This window comes from Ambystoma mexicanum, chromosome 9 (assembly GCF_040938575.1).
Source record: "Ambystoma mexicanum isolate Mex_15411 chromosome 9, UKY_AmexF1_1, whole genome shotgun sequence".
Taxonomy (NCBI): Eukaryota; Metazoa; Chordata; class Amphibia; order Caudata; family Ambystomatidae; genus Ambystoma; species Ambystoma mexicanum.
In genome coordinates this window covers 609,030,600-609,052,475 of record NC_090931.1, presented here as the reverse complement: position 1 = coordinate 609,052,475, position 21,876 = coordinate 609,030,600, and the positions used below count along the sequence as shown (strand labels likewise).

The 21,876-nt window shown below is 45.2% G+C and overlaps 1 protein-coding gene across 4 annotated transcripts in view; it reads left to right on the top strand.

Annotated features, from left to right (window-relative positions):
- The window catches only part of SLC6A4 (solute carrier family 6 member 4), a 438,254-nt gene that overhangs the window by 136,945 nt on the left and 279,433 nt on the right, over positions 1 to 21,876 (top strand). For all 4 annotated transcript variants that reach the window (XM_069615255.1, XM_069615253.1, XM_069615254.1 and 1 more), the window contains exon 2: positions 7,338 to 7,948. In XM_069615255.1, coding sequence (XP_069471356.1) covers positions 7,501 to 7,948 — 448 coding nt within the window. In that variant the 5' untranslated portion in view covers positions 7,338 to 7,500. The remainder of the gene's footprint in view (positions 1 to 7,337; positions 7,949 to 21,876) is intronic.

Genomic DNA, 21,876 nt, shown 5'->3' with positions numbered 1-21,876 from the left:
CTTGGACGTCAGATATGGGTGTGGTTTGCTCAATTTACAGTGTCCCCGCCCACACCTCCATGTAATTGGCCACTAACAGTCTATTTGTGGCCAATCAAATGGAGGCTTGTGCGGAGTTGCCCGGGACGGCTGCAAATCCCAGAGACGCCACGATCTTCCCCAGAGACCCAGAGAAGAGCATTAAAACCTAGAGCCTCTGGGATAAACCCGGAGACTATGCAGGTCTGATGTCCACAACCCACCCACATGCCCACACATGCTACACAAACCCAGTAGCAACCTCCCCACACTACACAACAATTACATGTAAGTGGCATAAAAAAGTTACCAGGACAAATATTCTACTACGTTGCTTGTCATCTATAATGCATTTAGCGCCTTGAGTCTCCTGGGAGGGCTCTATGAGGAGCGGTTGGTGGCATTGTTAGGGTCTTTTGACGGTATGTAAGGGTCTCTTGGAATGTGGCCAAAAACTTTCCGGGAAAGCCCTGATTCTGCAATATGCAATGACTGTGTTACAGGGAATACATACTCTCCCAGCCTGTCCTTTGGCTGCACCTAGCAGGTGAAGGTTGTGGCAACAGCCCTGGACAAACAAGTGGGATTAACAGGCCAAGGTATCAGCAGCCAGCCCCCTGGGTCCTCACTGCTCACCACACACGTGCACCAGCCTCAGTGGAGTAATTTAGCAGATAATGTTGGGGGGGGGGGCAAGACATCTAAAGGAAAGGGGCCTCTGCCAAATGAGGGGGACAAAATGCTGTGCCCCGTAAATCGGGGATGGGGGACAAACACTTTGCCCCCACCCTAAAATTATTTGCACAACCACTCTTCCGACAGGTTGGCACCTATCCAACGTGCCCTCCCTCCTCGAATCAGCACACAAACCTCCTCCTGGGTTTATTAACCAGGCTAATATTTGCAGTCACCGTCTGCCCTGAGCTGCTAAAATCAAGGACATGTTGTTCTTACGGAAAGGAACAAATACTGAATCGTGCCTCGCCATGGCAGAACTGGGTTCCGAATTTAGCCTCTTTTTGTGAAAGCACCGCGAACGAACGTTCGGACTTCGAAAGCCACTGTCTACAGATGCTCTCGAAGGCAAGCAAAGACACTGTGGTTTAGTTCCATCCGTGTACTCTGTTGCCTAGGAAAACAATGGCTGAAGGGTGAGGATGTGGTTAGTGGTTAAGTTGCTGACTGGAACCCGAAGACCTACATTCCAATCCGAGCTTCCCTGCTTGACCAAAATGGTGTGATTCTCGGCAGATTGCTTCATGGCTAGCGAGTGGCATAACACACGCGCCACACATGTTTTTTATTGCATTTTTTTTAAAAGGTCAAGTTTAGTTTTGGGGAGTTTCAAAGTCACAGAATCAGCACTTTGGCCCCTTTTTCATACACTCTACAGCTCTCGAGACCACTTTTTAATTAAGTGAAACATCTGTAGCACCTTGTCTATCTAAGAACTACCCACAAGCCTTCCTTATTATTCTGATCAAAGCCCCCCCTCCCAGTCCATCCACCCCCGATCAAAGACCTCCCCCCACCCCCAGGTATTTTGTTCCTGCCATTTCTTCCGGCCTCTTAGCTCCATTGTGACCCTTTTTTCCTGACCCGGCCCCTGCGTGGCCTTCTTTCCTACCGTCATGGCCCACAGTCCCCATCATGTCTGTCAGCCATCTTAAGCCTTCCTGTTTAACATTTCTCTTTTGGACCTACTAACCTCCCCTCCCCCTTTGTTTTCCTGTCCACCCAAGGTAAAAAAGTAATTTCTTCTGGTGGTTTCCCGGTCAAAAAATCACACCCAAAATCAGGTACTGAAAGGGGAAACAATCTCATTGTGTTTCTTTCACTTCGTAACAGCTGCGAAAGACACATTGGGGCTCATTTTGGATGTCCCCAGAGCATAAATGGAGGCGCTAACCACAGGCGTAATCCCGTTATGCCTGTCTTAAAGCCTCCATTAACGCACCAGGGACCGGGGGAGTTTCATTGTTTTTGCAGATGGAGGGCGAGGGCGGAGCGGGCGTTACTTTTCCGCCCCCTGTTTGCCATCCACCTTCAAAACCAATGATTTCCCATGAAAACCGCCTTCTTTTTCCACCAGCAAAAAGCAGGCGCTTTCCATAGGAAATCATTGTAAACGCCACCTGCCATGCGAGCATGGTAAGGCAGCGTTTTCCCTTTTTGCTTTGCGGAATGCAAAACAGAAGTGTAAAGAGTCTTTGGCCGCCTCTTTACACTTCTCATTTGCACTGTGCAGCGAAAATGATGAAAATTGCTGGGAGGGAACCTGTTTGAATAATAGGTGCCCTCCGGGCAATTGATGATTTGAGTAAAATGACCTCCATTGTGAGTTCTCTGTTAAGCTCCTTCCTCTCTCTGTTGATGACCATATATTCCTGGAACCCTCCACATTCTGCCTGGCAACAGTAGCAACTGCACCCCGCCCCCATGTCCGGTATTAGAATAGCCCCTTCCATTGCCCTTAACGTACATCAAGTCATTGTCCTCCAGCTGTGTCAGTAACAGGGGCAGCTCATACAGCAGCCTAAACGCTATCTTCTCAGCGTACAAAACACAGGTGGCCTCACTGTGGCTTAAAGAATTTTACAAACTACAAATGTGTCATCACCTACCTGGTGACAGTCATGTGACACACAAATCCCCCTGTACAGGAAGCCTGAGCTGTGCAGAGTCTGCGCTCTAAGGCAAGAGTACAACTCTGTGAAGTCAGTGCAAATGGGCCTCATTACACGGTAGGCGGTAAGGGTTAACGGTCACCGGTAATGGTGACCGGTACCGGTGACCGTTAACCCTTACCGCCTTACTACGAGGTCCCTTAGAGGGTTGGTACTTTAACGCCTGCCTTTAGAAGGCGTTAAAAACCAACACGCTAAAGGACCTTGATGCTAATTACGGTACCGCAAATTTGCGGTACCGTAATTAGCACCTTCCCCATTCCCATTATGCCCTATGGGGCAAAAATGGGAATGGGGAAGGACAATGGTGGAAGGGGGAATTACCGCCCCGCCAACCTTGGAATAGGGCGGTAATTCCCCTTTCCACCAAGGCGGTGCCGGTATTTTACCGGCATGGACCAAGGTGCTAATAGCATCTTGCTCCACTGCCTACCATGTAATGAGGCCCATTTTGTACTGCAAAAATGGCTTTCGACTGACTTTGCACTGCAACAATACACTTGAATCAGGGTTTGTGTCGGCAGTGCAAAGTCACTTTGAACTGTGCAAAAATTCCATGAATCGGGCCCACAGTATTTTCGCCAAATACCCAACAACTGTTAAGGATAATGTGTAGGGCTAGTCCTCTCTGCCAAGGCGGTTGCTCCTAATTCTTTTTGCCGGCAACGTTATGTACAGTTTATCATGTGATTTCAGAGCCCATCGCTGTAATCAGTTGCTACGGGATCGATAATCGCATCCCAACTCACTTTGCCCACTCCACCTTTTTAGGACAGAATTCCCACAATAGCTGCCAGAGTCCCACAACGTACATTTGGTTTTCATGCCAGCAATCAATTCACTGATATAGCCAAACACACAGCACTCCCTACCCAGCACATAACTATTAAAGCTATTACAGTGCTATTCGGCCAAAGCAATTGCTATTTCCCTGACCTGTAGAAGGTACAAAAAGGGTTCCACAATTAGCTACCCTGCTTCCAAACACACAAGGCGGTAGGTAAATCACAACCCAAGTAGCACCTAAAGGCTATCGACAAACATATATATAGTCATGAACCAGATCTGATAGAAAAACATATTTTAATTAGTATACATATTCACATCAATTTAAAAAATCAGTAAAAACCAATTGAAGGAGATGTAATTTCATTGCGTTTTGAAGGAAACAAAAAGTGTGTGAACACATCATACACATACGGAAGGCTAAGCTATTAATTCAGTCTTTTGTGATGTTAGTAACACAAGTGACAATTTAAATTCCATCCATGTGTGGATTTTCACATAGGGCGTCAACACTAAATCGTGTTTCTGGATGTTAAAGAACTGGTCTTTTTGTCAGTGTGTCATCAAGACACTTTATACAATGGGTATCAAGACACGTTCATACATGGCTTCATGCACAGGGCCCTGTGCACCAAACGCTAAAACCTACACATATAATAATAACCCCCTAGGGGACCTGGTACAGTCATTCTATATCTTAAAAAATGTGCTTGGGGGGGGGGGGATTTCGCCATTAACCTTATTTCAACTTCACAAGTGTGTGGAATAATATTCTCCAGTAATTAATTTCGGCTCATCAATTATTTTGCAGCGTGTGAATAAATCTGTCACTATAAACAAAAAAACAAACAAACAAGCATGATTTGCTATAAAGTTTGTCTGTTGAAGATATAGTATAAATACTAATCTGAACTTCACTAGAATTCAGACTTATAATGTAATGTTCAAACTAGGGTCTACAGATTTCCCAGGCAACCCACAGCGCTTCAAAGACATAACGTCAGCTAGGCACTAAATAACTGTTGCATTAATATGCCATTCCAGGAATCTATTCCTTTCATTTCAATTCGATCACCATTAGCATTGTCTGCAGAGCCAAAGTTCCTGACTCCTGCTATCACTACTCCCAATACCTTGTAAATAAACTGAAATCAATAATCAAAAACATTACCAAACGAATCAACCTACCCCAACACCTTCCTGCATTACCCACCATCCTTAAGGCCCAATATACCTTTCAGTCGTTCCAATCCCTGCACCTCCAGTTGCAGGCCCTCTCCTTAATAGATAGTCCCCCGTCACTGGCTCTAGACCGACTTTTAACAAGCATTGGCAACGCCAACAGTTCGAGCTTTTGTGTAGGCATGGGAAAGGCTCTTGACATGCACAACCGTAGTGGTATTGACTGACCATTGATGATAGGGGGTGCAAAATGGTGCGAGTACCTGGGCATCTAATAGCAGTACCTGGAAAATGCCTAATACTTATACACAAGCCAAAACTGTTGGCTTTCCCAATGCTTGTTTTTAGCAGGAGTTCAGTGAAGGACACAGAGAGTGCTTATAAATCGAGTGGCTGAAGGCAGACCTGGTAAGGCATTTTGTTTACACCAGTAGTGGGTTTCCAACTCCAATTAAGCCATTAACTCACTCTCATAAGACTGCTTTGAAAAAACACTGGCAGGCACTTCAAATGCATAGTTTGATGGCAAAGGCTTCATTAAAGCAAGCTCAAAGAGTTCCCATGAGAAGGTGTTTTGGGCGGGGGTAGGGGCAGGAACTGGGTGGGAACGGCCATAGGGATTAGCATGCTCACGGGCAGTCAATGGATGTGCAAATAGCCAAACAGCATCTACAAGCTGTGTGTCCCTCCACATATGCCATTTATCCCTATCTGTGCTCTAATGCAATAGTTTCGGCTCAGGTGTACCTTCCAAAATAACAGGTCGCAGAGGGGCGCCTATGGAAAATGTTTTGATTATTTAAGGGCCTTAGGTTTAGTCACCCTAGGTTTCCTAGGGTCATCCAGACGTGGACCCCTTGCTCATTTTGCTCAGAGAGGCACAGCTCCACCTCACTGATGAGGCCCAACAAGGCTGAAACACGTGTATGGGGTTGCTGTTGGTACTCTTGTTCAGAGAGGAATTGCCATAGCATTTCAGTGCTGGACTGCCCATGAGGGCGGGACAAAGACTGATATGCAAATTTCCCAATACAACTTAACAATACTTGATCATGCAACCCAACTGCACATGCCAAATGAAAATCTCAAGACACCAGTATGTTATCTTCATGACCTTTTCCCAACCGAGTCGCAGTCACATTCCCCAGAGCTAATTGAACATCACAGAGTTTGCTCTTCTTGGGTTTCCAGTACAGATTGATTATTCACCATTCATGTTTCCACTCTAAGAATTCTATCGCAACAGCAAGGAGATTGTTGGTTGTAGAGTGTAAGGAATATGCTTTAATCATTAATGAGATGACCCCCATATGGTCATATGCTAACCCCCATATGGACACCCAGAAGTACCACTATTGGCTTATTGTGACAGACCCCGATACCCATAAAGAGCCAAAGAGGAAGATATCATAGTTTCTTGAAGAATATAAATGCCGTGGCCACACGTAGGAGATTTGCGGTCAGCCATCTGTGATGTTCTTATAGCCACAGTTATTCCATGTTCAGATCTTTAAAGGCCGCCAGCTGAAGACCTGTTTGACTCTCTATGGGAAGAATGTTCTTACAAATAGTCGCCAAAAGCCAAGACCAATCAGTTGTACTTTTCTTTTGATTAACGTTTGGGATCCCCTTGTTGTTGCCCATGGATGATTTCAAGGTTAGGCTTGTAAAATGACCACTTGAAATGAGATCTGTTTTTTTCGGGTGATTTGCATAGACCCAGAACTCCTCAAAAACGAGGAAACGAGACTGAGGCTTTTAAAATGAATAAGATCATAGAATGAAAGGTATCTGCTTGTTCCTAAATGATCTTGGCTACTAAACGGGAATAAAATGTTTTAGAGGGCAAAACTGTATTCATGAGTATTGTGCCTCATTCACTCAGAGATTTGCAGCTCGGATTCAGAGCTGATTGGGAGTTTTTCAAATAAAGTAGCACTGATTGGATTTTTGATTTATAATATTGTTGGACCGATGATGACCATATTTACTTGCTGTATTTTCTATTTTTTCTATTCCTTTATTTTACTTCATTCTACCTCTGTCATTTACCGGCGTCTTTTCATTTTGTATCTGTTTCTTTTATTGTTCTGTATCTTGTATTTCATATTTTGACCTAGTACACCTGTTGTGCTCTTCTCTTTAAATCTTCTCATGACATCTGTTTTGTCTGCCTTTTTATCTATCTCTTTTATCTGTTCTATCTCTTTTATCAATGTCTTCTGTTTGTTAATTTCTGATGCTTGTCCGTCATGTCGATCCCCTCAATCTTCATTCTGTCTGCCTCTTCTGGCTGTTTGTCCCCTTTTGTGTATCTTTTTTCTGATAAACTGTCTCTATTTCTTATCCCTCTTTCTTTTAAAAAAAACTTCTATGCACTCTATTTGCTTACTGCATCTGTGTTTCTGTGTTTTGCAGTACTTTATATGTTTCTTTGATCTACACATCTACTTCCCATATCAGTGTCATCCAAATATCCACCGAGAGAAATTCTGCTCTCTCTGCAATTCACCCATTTCTCTTCTGTCTGCCTGTATCTCTGACCAACCTCTTCCTTTTTTCTTAATCCTCTCAAAGTAAAATTTTACAAATGATACGAACCACAAATAAACATATGAATGAATAAACCAAATCATAATTCATTTCCTGTATTGTTATTTGAAGCTTTGTGGAAGTTGTCCATGCTTCGACGAGCGAATCAAGCCCTCCTCATCGCTGTGGCACAGAGAATGATCTGGAGACATTGAAACCCTCGTCCAGAGTGCCAAGGAGCCACAAAATCACTCCTGCAAATGGACAGCGAAAATCGCCCATCCTAGTCTGGAAAATGGAAAAGGAGCCTTCCACCCGAGAGACCCAAACTCTAAACTCAGAGACCGAACCACTCACTTGCAAGGGTGGGGCAGACTGCAAGGGGAATGGGCTCCTGGCCAAGAACCCCAAAAGCTCCCTGCGTCTTCCAGATGACCTCAACAAGGTGCACCCCTCTCCTGGAGAGAAAGGGGAGCCAGGTCGCATCTCCAATGGTTACTCAGCCGTTCAGAGCACTGTTCCGTGTGGCGGGACAGGGGATCGGGAGGACTCCCAGGGCACTATCGCTGTGCCCACTACCACAACCCTCACCTCCAGTGGGATCCAAACCCAGCAGCTCATGGAGCTGGAAGAGCGGGAGACATGGAGCAAAAAGATGGACTTTCTCCTCTCGGTCATTGGGTATGCCGTGGACCTTGGCAATGTTTGGCGGTTTCCATACATCTGTTACCAGAACGGAGGAGGTGAGTGGCATGCAGAAGCCAGATCTTAAATATCTAGGATGACGCTAACTTGTGAAATTGTTGTGTCATAAATCGAAAACAATGTTTATTGGGAGGGATGAGGGCTTCACTGTTTGATTATCGTTTCTGGTTGTTACGTCAGGTCTCCATCTTGAAGGAGATGTCTACTTTTTAGGTAATGACAATGCTTGGGTCCTCTGGTGAGATGCTACCCTCTGTTGCACAATGACCCTATGTTGCAGTTACTAAAGGCTCTCATATTCTGTGGGTTCCCTGCCTGAAAAATAGGGGAACACTAAGATACAAGGCTGTGGCCTTCAAGCAGCAAATGGCAATGTGGGGGTCTCTCCTAACCTTACGGTGAGCTGCGTGGACTCACCCTAGCCAAGCTGTGTTGAGCTTTGTCAGTGCCATGTTGAGAGGAAAGACTCACATCCTCTCTTCTCATTCTCTATGATACGCCAGGTTCCAGAGGTAACGGGGTCGATCTAAGGTCACGCTCAAATAAGGATGGGCTTTGGCCTGTGTTTCCTCTGTGAGCCGTCTCCTTGACCAGGCTGTCTAGAAGCCTGAGACCTGCTCAGAACCCCGTATGGATGGCTATATCATTGTGGGAGACTGGACTCCTAGGGAACTCTATCTGCATATCACTGACTTTTCCATAGATGCAACGTTGCCCTTATCTTCCGCAGGTGTGTGTTAACTCCAACAGATGTCCATTGCCGTGGGCCTTAATCCTTGTGACAATGAGTGCTTCATCCTTGATATGATATGATATGAAAGGTTATTTATAACGCGCTTAATACCCAGAGGTTTCTAAGCGCGGACCCGGGGATGGATTCTGTGTTGCTCCGTGTCGTCTTGCTTCCAAGGCGAGCACGTTGCCCCTGAGCTATCCTCCTTGCTCCTCTGCCGATGTTTTAAAGCACATCCCAAGTTATTTCGTTGAGAGATGTTTGTAGGCTTACATTTGTGCATAGACTCACCTTAAAACACTTCAAGCATTCCATGGCTGTCCACTCACTAGATCTAAAGTTTCAGGATGGGTTTGTAATAGCATACTTTTAAACAGCGCCCTTCACAGCAGCGATCCGGTCACTGTTTACAAGTAGAATATTTAATGCGCCTCCTCAAAACATACTGGAGCTCATTTTAATAATGAGGACATTGCTTATGTTTTCACTTATGGCAATTGCAATTTGCACTACGGAATGCCAAAGAGAAGTGTGAAGTGACGGTGGAAGCGTCTTTACGCCACTCTTTTGCACTCTGCAATGCAAAATGACTAAACGCTGCCTGCCATGTACGCATGGAAGGCAGCGTTGACAATTATTTCCTATATAATCCGCCTGCTTTTTGCTGGTGTAAAAAGCAAGTGGTTCCCATGGAAAATCTCATGCTGGCGTAAAAACCAAGTTGTTTAGAAGGTGGAAGGTGTAATGGTGGCAGAAACGTAGCACCCGTTCCACTCCTGCCCTCCGCCTTCAAAAACGATGAAAATGCCCCAGACCGTGAATGGAGATGTTAAGGCAGGCGTAACCCCTTTACGACCGTCTTTTGCACCTTCATTCACCCTCCCGAGACTTAAAAAATGAGCCCCACTGAAATAAAAAGAGGGCTTAGTTACTGAGAAGAGTAGGGGGGCAGTGGCCGACGCACTTTCACACATAAATGCCCGTGCTATTCTGCGTGTGCACTATTTTCATTCAAGCTGAAAAATGAAATTGATTTATTCAATGAGATGCGGCATATTGATATATTGCAACCTTAACATCTAGTCTACAGAAGTTTGCAGATGTTGTTAATGCTGCGTTGCAAAAGTGTGCATCATTTTACTCAGTAATTAACATTGCATGGCAGCGCAAAGAATGGCCTAGCTTACTCTTCTCTCTCTCTCGGAACCATCCTCAGTAGTCAGCATTAGCTCTATAGTGGCCGTAGCGCGGTGTTAGCGACACCAACTTTTTAAATTTCACGGTAGCTGCCATGGAACAAACTCTAGCAGGTTAACGAATCTTCAGATAGGTCCAAATGCAGAAAACTATTTGCAGACATTTTGGACAGCACTGAGTTAACTGCCTCTGTGCCAGAGATAATTAAATTGTAGCTTGGATCCTTAAAACACAAGGCCTAAACCAGAAAGGTCCCTGGTGTGTATTTCCCACAGTTATAACAGCACATCACAACATGAATTGTCAGTCCCCCCTTAGCCTACGCCTTTAAATCTCACCTTTTCTGAACTTTCAGCTGTGTATCAGCCCCTCCTTTCACATGTTGTCCTGTCCGGCTTGGTTCCAACTTTCTCTCCGGCAGAAAATCAAGCCCTTCATACCAGAAAACCACTTCAGATCTGCTCTCCCATCCTTGGTCATCTCCCACCTGGATGGCAGTGACCTCCTGGAAGGACCTCCGGCGACTAGTCTGGCTCCCCTGAGATGTGTCCGGCATGCTGCAGAACGATTCATAAAAGGACTCCGCAAATTCGACCACATCACCCTGACCCTCATCAAACTGCACTGGCTCCCTCTGCAAGCCCGTATCATCTTCAAATCCTGCTGTATCATCTACAAGATTGCCACCCTGAAGTCCCCAAGCTACCTCACTGGAAAACTCAGCATCTCCTGAGTCCTGCAATCCACCAGAATGAAGGACATGTGCAAACCTGAACTCTGCCGGAGCAGGAAGGAAAGAAACAGATGAAAGGCCTTCTCTGCCTACGCCCTTAGACTCTGAAACCTCCTCCTCATCAACACCCGACTCGCCTCCTTGTTTCCACAGTTCAGGAAGGAGATCAAGACCCTCCTCTTCAAGGAATGGCTCCTCTCTACTACCTCGGTCATCCACTCCTCACTCCCCACCATCCCCGAGACTGAGTGATGTGATCCCCACGGTTTCCTCCCCTGGTTACTTGTAGATCCATTGCTCACAATTGCACCCCCTCCCTTGTTGTTAGATCCCCACTGTCTTGTTTCTCTGCTCCTTAACCTTGTTCTTCCCCCTATGATTGTAAAGTGCTCAGTTGCTTCCCGAAGCTAGGTCTGCGCTCAATAAGAACATTCATTACAATAACTATGACAAAGGCATTCGCTTCTGCATTAAAACCCATCACCCTTGCCATTTCAGTGTACTGTCCAAACCAGCATCCCCCTGACTTCTTTGAGTCTGCACCTGGGCAAGGTATACTCCTATCTTCCCAGGGCTTCTCAGATGAGAACACTGATGGGACAGCCCACGTTTGCACTCATGTGCAAACAGATCCCGCTGGGAAATTTTCATCATTTGCACTGCAGTGCAAATAGAGTAAACACCGTCTGCCATGGCGTTTAAAATGATTTCCTAGGTAACCCGCCTGCTTTTAGCTGGTGGATAAAGTCGGCAGTTTCCATAGGAAGTCATTGGTTTCACTCCAGCGTCAAAATCTCATGTTGCCCTGAAACCTAGTTGTTTTTTAAGGCGGAGGGCAAACGAGAGGCGGAAACATACTTCCAGTTACGACCCCTTCCTCCCCGCCTTCAAAAACAATGAAAATCCCCTGGAGCGCAAATGGAGGCGCTGAGGCAGGCGTAGCGCCTCTCTTTACGCCCCAGTGGACTCGAAAATGAGCCCCACGGTAACTACGCCCAAGAGTTGCACGTCCACTGAAGAGATAAAGGGCCTTTGCTTGCAATGTTCATCACTCTCAAAAGAGGAGAGTAAAATTAAAGAGTAACACGAGTTAAAATCGCCTTTACTCTTCAGTTTTCCCCTCCGTCTCGAGAGATGTAAAACATACGCTTTGCAGGAGGAATGGAATCTGACTGCATGGAAATCTCATGCAGGCGTAAATCCAAGTGCTCTCCGGAGGCGGAGGAAGAAAGCAAAGCGGACGCTCCATCTCGTCTTTTCTGCCCTCCTATGCCTCAGGACAGCAGGAAAATGAGCTGGAGGGGAAAATGAAAGCCTAGAAGCACTTTTACGCTCTGATTTTCCACTCCACTCTCTTTAAAGTGATCCCCAGATGACCCCCAACGAGATGCTTAGCAAGTGGGTGAGTTTGGCAGTGGGTGAGTTTTGGATCAAGGTGGGCATGGGGCGGTGGCCGGGTCCAGGCTTGGACTGGCCCATAAGTCAATAGGGCAGTGCCGAAGTGGAGGCCCAACATGCTAGTGTGGGCCAGCTTTTCTGGTCGAAGTGGGCCCGTCTTTTGGCCAAAGTGGGCCGGTTTGATTAATGTATTCACTGCCCAGCCCTTAGTTTGGGCAAGTGTACAAGAACACATATTCTTTAAAATGCACAATTTGCCAAACAGTCTGCCGCAAAGTGAACGAATTGTCCTTTGCGAGTGTGGAACAATTTTTAATGGGTGCTCAAGCTGAATTTATGCCCCACTCCAACCCTGTCACGGTCAGATGTCTGTGCTGGTCGGGGTAGTCGGAGGGCCGACACGATGGGCTCACTTGTATTAGGTGCTAAACCAGCACCCCGCATCTCCACCAAATAATCACACTGTTTTGTTTTGTTTTGTTTGTTTTAATATTTGTAATGCGCGCCAGACCCAAGGGTATCGGCGCAAAAAGGCAGTAAGGATATTTTCAGCTTGGTTACATTGCTGTACAATAATATACAATAAGGCATATACATGAAAGTACAAGGAGACATATATACAGGATATGCAGTCAAATATACAAAGAATGCAGGTCATATATACATGGATGCAGGAGGGAGTATCCATAGTGTCATCAAAAGTTGGATTTATCTATATGAAACAGGGTGATGTGGAGTTAAGCATTATAGATGGTGGGTGTTAGAGGTCATTTTCCTTGATCCATAGGAGATGTAGTTGCGCCTGAAGTGAGGGTATGTTTGGGTAGCTCTTAAGGTGGGAGCGAGAGAGTTTCAGTGTTGAGCCGCTTTCACCCGAAAGCTGGTGCCTCCGGTTTTTGAGAGTTTGTATCTGGGTACTTTAAGGGTGTTGGAATTAGATGTTCTGGTGAGGCGGATGGAGGAAAATCTTGTGAATCTGTCCGTAAGGTAGCGAGGAGCGGTGTTGTTGAGGCATTTGTGTGTAAGTGATGCTACTTTTAGTATAATTTTATCTTTGATCGATAGCCAATTATGAGCTCTTCTTAAACCGGAGATATGCTCTTTTTTGGGAAAGCTCAATGCCACTCTGAGAGCGTTGTTTTGTAAGATCTGGATTTTATAAGTGACGTATTTGTTGGCTCCTAGGTAAAGGGCATTGCAGTAATCTAATTTTGATAGAATAAGGGCTCTGGCAAGGGTCGTGCAACAGTCCGAGGAGAGGAAAGGTTTGGCTGCTCTGATACATGTGTAAGCTGTAGAAGAGGCCATGGAGCAAACCTGTTTTTTGAAGGAGAGGGTAGAGTCTAGGGAAAAGCCTAGCGTTTTTACTTCATTGGCTACCTTGATGATATTATCATTGATAGTGAAGCTTGAGTAGTTGCGACCTAGTTTGTTGATGTTGGGGGTTGTGCCAATGATGATGAGTTCAGTCTTGTCATCGTTCAGGCATAGACCATGCGAGGACCTCCATGCCTGGATGATGAGGTACACTCTATTCACCAAGGCCAAATCCTTGTCATAATCTCCCGTCAGGGGTGTGAGGATCTGGGCCTCATCCGCATAGTTAGTGTAGGTAATACCCAGACCATCGAGATCATCGAAAAGGGGCTTCGTGAAAATGTTGTAGAGTGGGGGAGACACAAGATCCTTGAGGCACGCCACATGTGTTGGGGATGGGGTCAGCTGCTGCAGATGTGGAAAAGACACGCATAGTCCTGTTGCTGAGGAACAATTGTATCGAACCTATAGCCTCCTGTGAAAAGTGGGCTGCAGTGTTCAAGTGAGTGTAGAGGATGGTATGATCTACCAAATCAGACGCCGCTGATAGGTGAAGAAGAAGTAATAAGGCAGTTTTGCCATTGTCTCTGAGAGTGTCATTTTGTGCCTTAAAATCAATCAGGGCTGTCTCTGTTCCGTGTTGCACTGCTATTGAATGCCCATATCTCCATGTTAAAACATTGAAAGGCTAGGCTGACATGTACTGTTCTGCTGTATTGTGCTATTTGACACAGTCCAGTATGCACTATCGTTGCTGGCACCGCTATGTTATCGCCCATACTTGCAATTTTGGCTTGGGTAAAGCCCACAATTTGCCCCACTTGTATGGGATCAACAAGCACACGTCAACCAACAAACCTGCCCTTTGCTGCCCTAAATTAACCACTCACACAGTAAAACCCAAATTGCACACAGGGCACTTGCTTCAAATAAGGAGCTACTTTCCAAGGTCATCCCTGCCTCTGACTTGGTTATGTCATGCTATTATTATAATAATTATAATTGGGTATTTATAACACGCTTAATACCCAGAGGTTTCTAAGCGTGGACGCAGGGATCGAACCTGTGTTGCTCCGCGTCGCCTTGCTTCCAAGGCGAGCACATTGCCCCTGAGCTATCCTCCCGAGACATGCTGTAATTGCATTGATACTTCTTCATGCTGTGCCACCTGCCACGCCAAGACCTACCCGAAACCCCTTTGTGCTCCGTAGTGCACATCCAACTCCCAGCACTAGGAGGTGTTCCACCCACGACATTATAGTGCTTTGATAATAAATGGGCAGGTGACATAACATGCCGTACTGCACCGTCGCTCCCTCCACTTACTGCTGGAAGACACAGCAATACGCTCTCTTTGCTACCCCGGTACCTTGCACAGTCAGGGCCTAATTCTGGACCACAGTGGGCATAGGTATGAGCCCTATGCCCCCAGTTCTCCTAAACCCGACCACAACTCTAATGCAGCCTCTATGGTAAGCCACCAAAGCAGCTTATGGCCAGGACCTGGGAATCCATTGGCCACCCTCGGCCAAGAAAGTGGCACAGTGCTTGCACCACCCTCGTTCTTTCAAAAGCTTTTCTACTTATGGAAACTAAGGTGTGTGCACCTGGCAGTGCCCACTGCGCTTCTATCCATCTAATCAACATTTTAGTTCTGGGCTTACCAGGTAAATGTGTCCATGTTGGAGAGAACCAGGCACCAGGGTGGGACGTTCTGCAGATAGTGTGCAGGAAGAGGAGGAGCCCTGCGCCCCAGTGACCTCTGACCTCTGACCTACCTCCTATTTCAATGTGCATCTCAATTCATTGTCTGGTCTCCCTTCAGGATCTCACAGGAAAGGGTAAAGCATCACTGTACAGGCTGAAAAGCAATTGTTTCCAGGGTTGCCCATAGCTTTGCCAGCGGTTTCTGATTAATTTGGAACCTTCCAGCCATCATTCTCCAGTGTTGCATTAGTCATCCTAAATGGGAAGGGTAGCATTGGGATTTGGGGGATCTTTTTGAGTTGGATCTGCTTGCTTTATAACTTTCTCGTGGCTGAAGTCAGAGTTAATGGGGTCTCCTCAAGGACCTTCCCCCTGGGGCGGGGGACAAGGCAGGATTGCCACCTCCATCCCTTACCTTTCACTGTGGCCATAGAACCACTTGTACTCAAACTTAGAACGGACCCTGACTGGCAAGGTTCCTTGGGGTCAGGGTGAGAAGACCGTGTTTCGCTATATGCGTATGACCTTTTGATTTACCTGGGTAATCCCTCGGTCTCCTGCCACTCAGTGACTCGAATACTGAATGACTGTCAAGGGTTCGGTGGTTTAAAAATAAAATAGCAGAAATCGTTTTTTTCACCAATACAGGGAGGGGACAAGGCAATTCCACAAGGCTGCCCCATCAGATTTCTGAAACTGGATTTACGTACCTGGGCATCCAGGTGGGACTTCAGCTCCCAGAGTTCCTCTTGCTAAATCTCCACACGCTGATAGACAAGTTCATCCTCGACGTGGTGCACTGGCACTCTCTCCCATTGAACCTACTGGGCTCTGCTCAAGATGCTATCTCTACCTACATTTCTTTATGTGCTGCAAAATGCCCCTCTTCCAATCCCCAAATCAGCTTTTGCTAGGATTGAGGTGGCTCTTCGGGAGTTGTTGTGGGGTAGTGGAGGGGGCGGTGGGGCACGAATAGAAAGGCATTGCCCTGACAACTCTGCAGTGCTCAGTGTGGGAAGACGGGATTGGTCTACCCAACCTACAACGGTATTATTGTGCCGTGCATTTCGGCGTGGTGAATGATTGGTTCCATGGGGACCCCAGGCTACCTGACATTAAATTAGAAAAGGGTTGGATGAAAGGGAAGTCTCGTATACACCTGCTTTATGGGGGAAAAATGATGAAGACAGCACTACCTCCTATGACACGGCATACCCAGAAGATATGGGCCGAAGCACATACATACATTGGTTCAGTTCCTTCTGGAACAATGCACACCTGCCTGAGATTCTCAAAATGGGACACCTTAGGGTTTGGGAGTACTATGGGTTATTAACCCTAGCAGATGTGGTGTGAGAGGGATGCCGCCTCTCCTTTGAGACACTGCAAGATTTGTTTGGATTCTCGGGGCCAGAGCAATTCAGGTTTATACAAGTAACACACCCCATGGGATCTCGGTTTCAATTCTTGAATTATATTCCCCAGAGCTCCCCCCCCGCCCGCCCCGGAAGCAAACATTCTTCCCGAATACATTGACATCAAGGTCAATTCCATTCTATATCAATTACTAACAGTGTTTGGGACTAGGGAATTGATCCGCCGCAGGGATAGTTGGGAAAGGGACGTAGGTTCGCTAGATCCCAAGGAATGGGTGAAAGCATTAATGTTTCCCAGAGAGATTGGGATAGTTGCCAGACTCCGTCTTATACAGTATATGATTTTACACCGTGCCTGGATGGGGAAGACAGACAGTGATCACTGTTTACGATGCGGGAGACCAGGGGGGATAGGGGGCACGTTTTTCACACATTTTTTAGGGGAAATGTCTTGACAGGATAACTGCTGTAATTGGGTCTGATGTACCGAAAATCCATAACTCATGCTTCTTGGAATTTGGGGGAGGCTGGGTACACCAAATGCGAGAAAGTGTTTTTATCTGTAACCATGGGACTGATTAAAAGGATTGTTGCTTCAATGTCGGGTACTGCAGACTGCCCCCGGATAAGCCGATGGTCTTCTGAAGTGGACATGTGTATGGCCCTGGAGAGAAGGGTTTACAATGCACAAGGCTACTCCTCTAAATTTCAAAATGTTTGGGTAAATGGGCAGAGGAGGGTTGAAGAATATTACTAGCTCTCAACTTGCAGTCCAAGCCGTTTATTATTTGAACCTGATTGTGTCTTTGCTTCTGGGACTCTTTTTTTGTGTTGTTGGAAACCTATTTATGATATTCAAGCAAAGAATAGTATATGTTTTTCTGTTATGCTTTAATATAAAAATACAATGTTTTATCAAAAAAAAAAAAATGGTAAGGGTATACCCATATGTCTGTCCGGTACCTGCTCTGCCCATGGATCCAAGTTACATTACACCTCATAGAAGATGTCCAGTGAGGCTGCAACATGTCTGGGATTGTTTTTTGGTCTTATGCAAAGGAATGTGACCTAGCAGTTCCAGGGTTGGGCTAAGCCTGATTTGTACATGATGTTTCACCTTCTGTAATGACATGGCGGAATGAAAAACAATGGACTGGAGGGTTGCGCTGAGCTTTGCCAGTAGTGGATGAGTCATTCATAACCTTCCAGCCATCACTGTAAAGCGTGGCATTACCCTAAGTTTGAAGGCTATGCCAGGCATGGGTCCCAAGCTTGCCATGCCTAGAGACCCAACCTACACTTCACTGATGTTGCCCAATGGGGCTGAAACTTGTTTGGAGTTGCTTATGGCCGCGTACAGAAGGGGTGTGACCTAGCAGTTTGGGCTGCACTAGCCCTTTTGGGGCAGGGCAAGTCTGATTTGAATATAGTCTTTAGCTTTCTGGAATGGCACGAGAGGCTGCAAAAACGATAGTTTGGAAGGTTATCCAGAGCTGTGCTCGTGGTTTCTGATTAATTCAAAATCGTACAGCCGCCAGTGTTGTCTTAGACCTAACCTTTGCATGCATTTTTTTAGTGTAACTCCAATAACAATAAGGCTTTAATTTACGAGTGAAATAACAAGCAGGGTGTGTTGCAAATGCCTTTGTGTCAGAGAAAGGCTTACCTCCCAATTTTGCTTTATTAATCAGAGCTCATAAGTGTGTTATGGTTCTTCTTCATCTGTGATCCGTGAACGACATGTCGCGATGCGCTATGGAATTCAAGTGAGAAGATTTTATTTGATCATTGTCATTAATCTCATGTTATCATGTAACGCCTACTGCTGTATTACTTCTTCAAAGCATTAAATAATATGTGTCATTAATCATCTTATTTAAAGGTAATCAATTTAGCAACCTCAGACGGATGAAGGGCGGAATCACCCTGTGCTGAGATTCAGAGCTGTGCCATGCAGGGAAAACACAGCACTTACCTCCATTGCTGCATTGCTGCATACATGGACATGATCATTGGTTTGTTTTAAGAGCCACGCGGTGATCGGCCATCTTTAGTTCTCCAGTTGTTTTGTACTGCAACTCCTGTCAGCCGCAGCCAGCTTAGTTAAAGTTGAGGGATCATGGGAGTCGTTGTCCAAAACAAACCGGAGAGCCCCATGTTGCAGACCATAGCTCCATGGAAACCAGTGGCGCCACATGTTTGTAGTGCAACACAGCGCAACAGTTAGCTTGGAATGTGGTGGTGAAATGCCTAAGTCACATTGCCATTTTTCTGGTAAAAGTTCTGATTGAAGATGCAGGGAGCGAGCATGGACCACCAGCACAAGCTCTGGAAATAGGGGAACCCTTTGTTTTAGATCAAGCCACTGTCAGGTAGTCATTTGATTAGAACTTACTGATTAAGTGATATCATTTTGATGAATATGTAATGAAAATCATTAGAGAGGCTGCTCTCTCCCCAGCGGGTCACCACCACATAGATCCATCTATTTGCACATGTGTTGCTTGGAGAGATTTAAAGAATGATCAATAATCGATAGTGATTGTTTGGCAAAACGGAGACTCAATGGCGATGGGAAAATAGGTATCCGGTAATAAAATCGTGGCAAAAATGTCGCCGGTAAAATAAATCGCTCCGTGGTTTGACACGGTAAAGGTGTACCCCATTATACCATTTAAGGGGAAAGGAGGGTGCGGGGGTGTCCCCCGCTCCCTTAAATGGTATAATGGGTCCAGGTGTTGCGGGGGTGTCCCCTGCATCCTTTACATGATTGTGGCGGCAAAACCACTGCATTTTTGCCACAATATTTTGTAAACACAGCCATTTTTGCCACAATTTTAAGACATGGAACTGGGAAAATATGGATTTTATCTCTGGGATAGATTGGTGTGTACTCTGGGACACTGGTGAATGACTCATGCTGTCTTGAACTTCACCCTCTTTTTGACTGGCTGCCAATTAGGGAGTTGTAAAAAGTAAAACATTGCAACATGCTCACGTTTCTCTATGGGTCCAGAGTCACATGGGCTACGTCATTGTGAACCACTTATGCTTGCAAACATGACCATGCCTAAATAGGAAGCATTGTAATAATGCAACCATGTATTTAAAGGATGTATTACTCCTGTGGGATAAGAACGCATTGCCTTTAACTATTGCAGTTTGAAAATATTGTTTCGTACAGCTGCAGACATGTGTGAAGCCGAAGCCAGCTCTGAATCTAGGATTACACCAGGGTTTCTGACCTTGGACCGTAGGTCCACCTGCTAATTGAAAAATGAAGGCCCAGGCAGGTGTGATTCTTGCCAAGAAACTCTTGGCTCTGAGTAACATTAGTGCAGGGTTCCAGGGGTTTTGCTGGAGCCAACTCTGACTCATCCCTAACCTGAAAGCTTTTGGGCAATTAGTCAGACCAATATATTCTCCAGGAGCGTCAGTGACAGGCAAATCATCCTGAATGCTGCTTGCATAAGTGTGGAGCTGAAACTCATAATGTCTTAGCAATCTTACAACGTAAGTCTCATAATAAGCAAATTAAGCAGATAGTACCAGTGATCCCTCGGTGATAGAACTAGTAATTTCTGATGCCCCATGAATGAGTCTCATCATTATCAAATTGGGCAGCTAGTACTGATGATCCCTGGGGGATAGAACTAGTCATTTCTGATGCCCCATGAATGAGTCTCAAAATTATCAAATTAGGCAGCTAGTACTGGTGATCCCTGGGGGATAGAACTAGTAATTTCTGATGCCCCATGAATGAATGCTCACCGAGTAAGATATCAATGGAGATTGCTATTAGTAAGAATACTCCTCTAGTAAGCTATTAGAGAGGATTACATTTTTTTGATTTCCTTTTTTAATTTGCGTTAAGTTTATTACAAACTTTCGACAGAAATGTACAAATGTAAAAAAGCTTTTTCCAATAACCATTAAAAATAATGACAAAGGAAGCAGAGAAGAGAGGGTAGTCACACTCTGTAATTAAAATATCACAACACATACAAAAGTAAAAAATTCTATGTCATCAATACAAGCAACTTTAATAATTCATAAAAAAAAGTTTATTCTCTTCCCTGCATACACATCACCATATTCCACTTGAACCAGTTTTAACATCTCATCTATACATTTTGTCAGTGCAAAGATCAATTTAAAATTTTCACCCCAACATAGTTGTTCCCGCCATTCGAGTGCACTTCTAGACAGCATTTCCTGGACAAACTTTCCCAAGAATTGTGTTCCCAAATTAGTCATGGGTGGGCAGTAAAGTTTCAAGTGCTTCAGGGTTTCTTTCTGGGCCTTACAAAGTCTACATTCGACCTGTTTATCAATGACTTGTTTGCGGGTATTCAGAATCTCCCTCGTATTAAATAAATTCATTCTAAATCTCATAAGAATTATACAATAATGTGGGCTGGGAAATGTTACCAAATATTTAGGCAGGATGTTTATTGCTTTTGGTTCACTACCCAGATATTCAAATAATTTGTACTGGGACTTTAATGTTCCTGTGGAAATCCAATCCCAGTCCCATATTTTCTTTTTAGCTGCATCTGGATTAGATTTCAACAATTCCTCAGTGACAAATGCATGGTGTAGAATTGCAGCGCATTGCATCCGCCACAATTCTAGCACGCTATCCGTCTTAATTCCTTTTTTAGGTTTTAGTATTCTGTATTACGGAGGCGTCTTCTCAATAATTAATTTCCGATACAGCAGTAGGGATTCCCAAGCCACTTTCGCATAGATTGAGAGAAGTTCCAGTTCATGCCTTATAATTGCAATCGTCATGCACATTGGCGGTTTTAGTATTCTTTTCCAAAACATGCCTTCTAACTGAGGCCAAATTTTCCCATGACAAACATAACAAAGCATCTGCTCCATATGTTATAATTGGGATGACGTTCTGCTTATAGAACTTCACAACTGGGATGAGTGAGAACTTACAGAATGTTTTATATATTATGAGCCCTTGGGAGGTTAAGTTCTTCATTTTGGCTTTTAACTCTGATTTACGGGGAGTATCATCCGAGCTAGAATTCATCTGAATTCCAAGGTATCTAACATTTCTTACTGCCTTTACCCTTTCGTTTCCCATCCGCCAATTACATACGTTGAGCTTGCGGCCTTCTAGGCTTTCTAACACCAGTATCATAGACTTAGATGCATTGACTTTCAGGCCATTCTTTTGTACATAGGCCTGTAGGGCATCTAATTGTCTTTGTAGGCCAATCAGTGTTTGATCCAGAATGACCAAGTCATCTGCATATAACATCCAACCTACTGGCACCCCATTGATCCTAGGTGGCATCTGCCCATTCCCCTCCATAGCCGCCTTTAAGTCAGATATAAACAAATTAAACAGCTCTGGGGCGAGTGGGTAGCCCTACTTCAATCCCATTGATGTGGGGGTTTCTCTAGACAGGGGGCCCTTCTGAGTCAGTCTAATCTCCATCGATGTATCTGAGTACATGGCCTTAACTGGGGCCAAGAGGTTGTTTG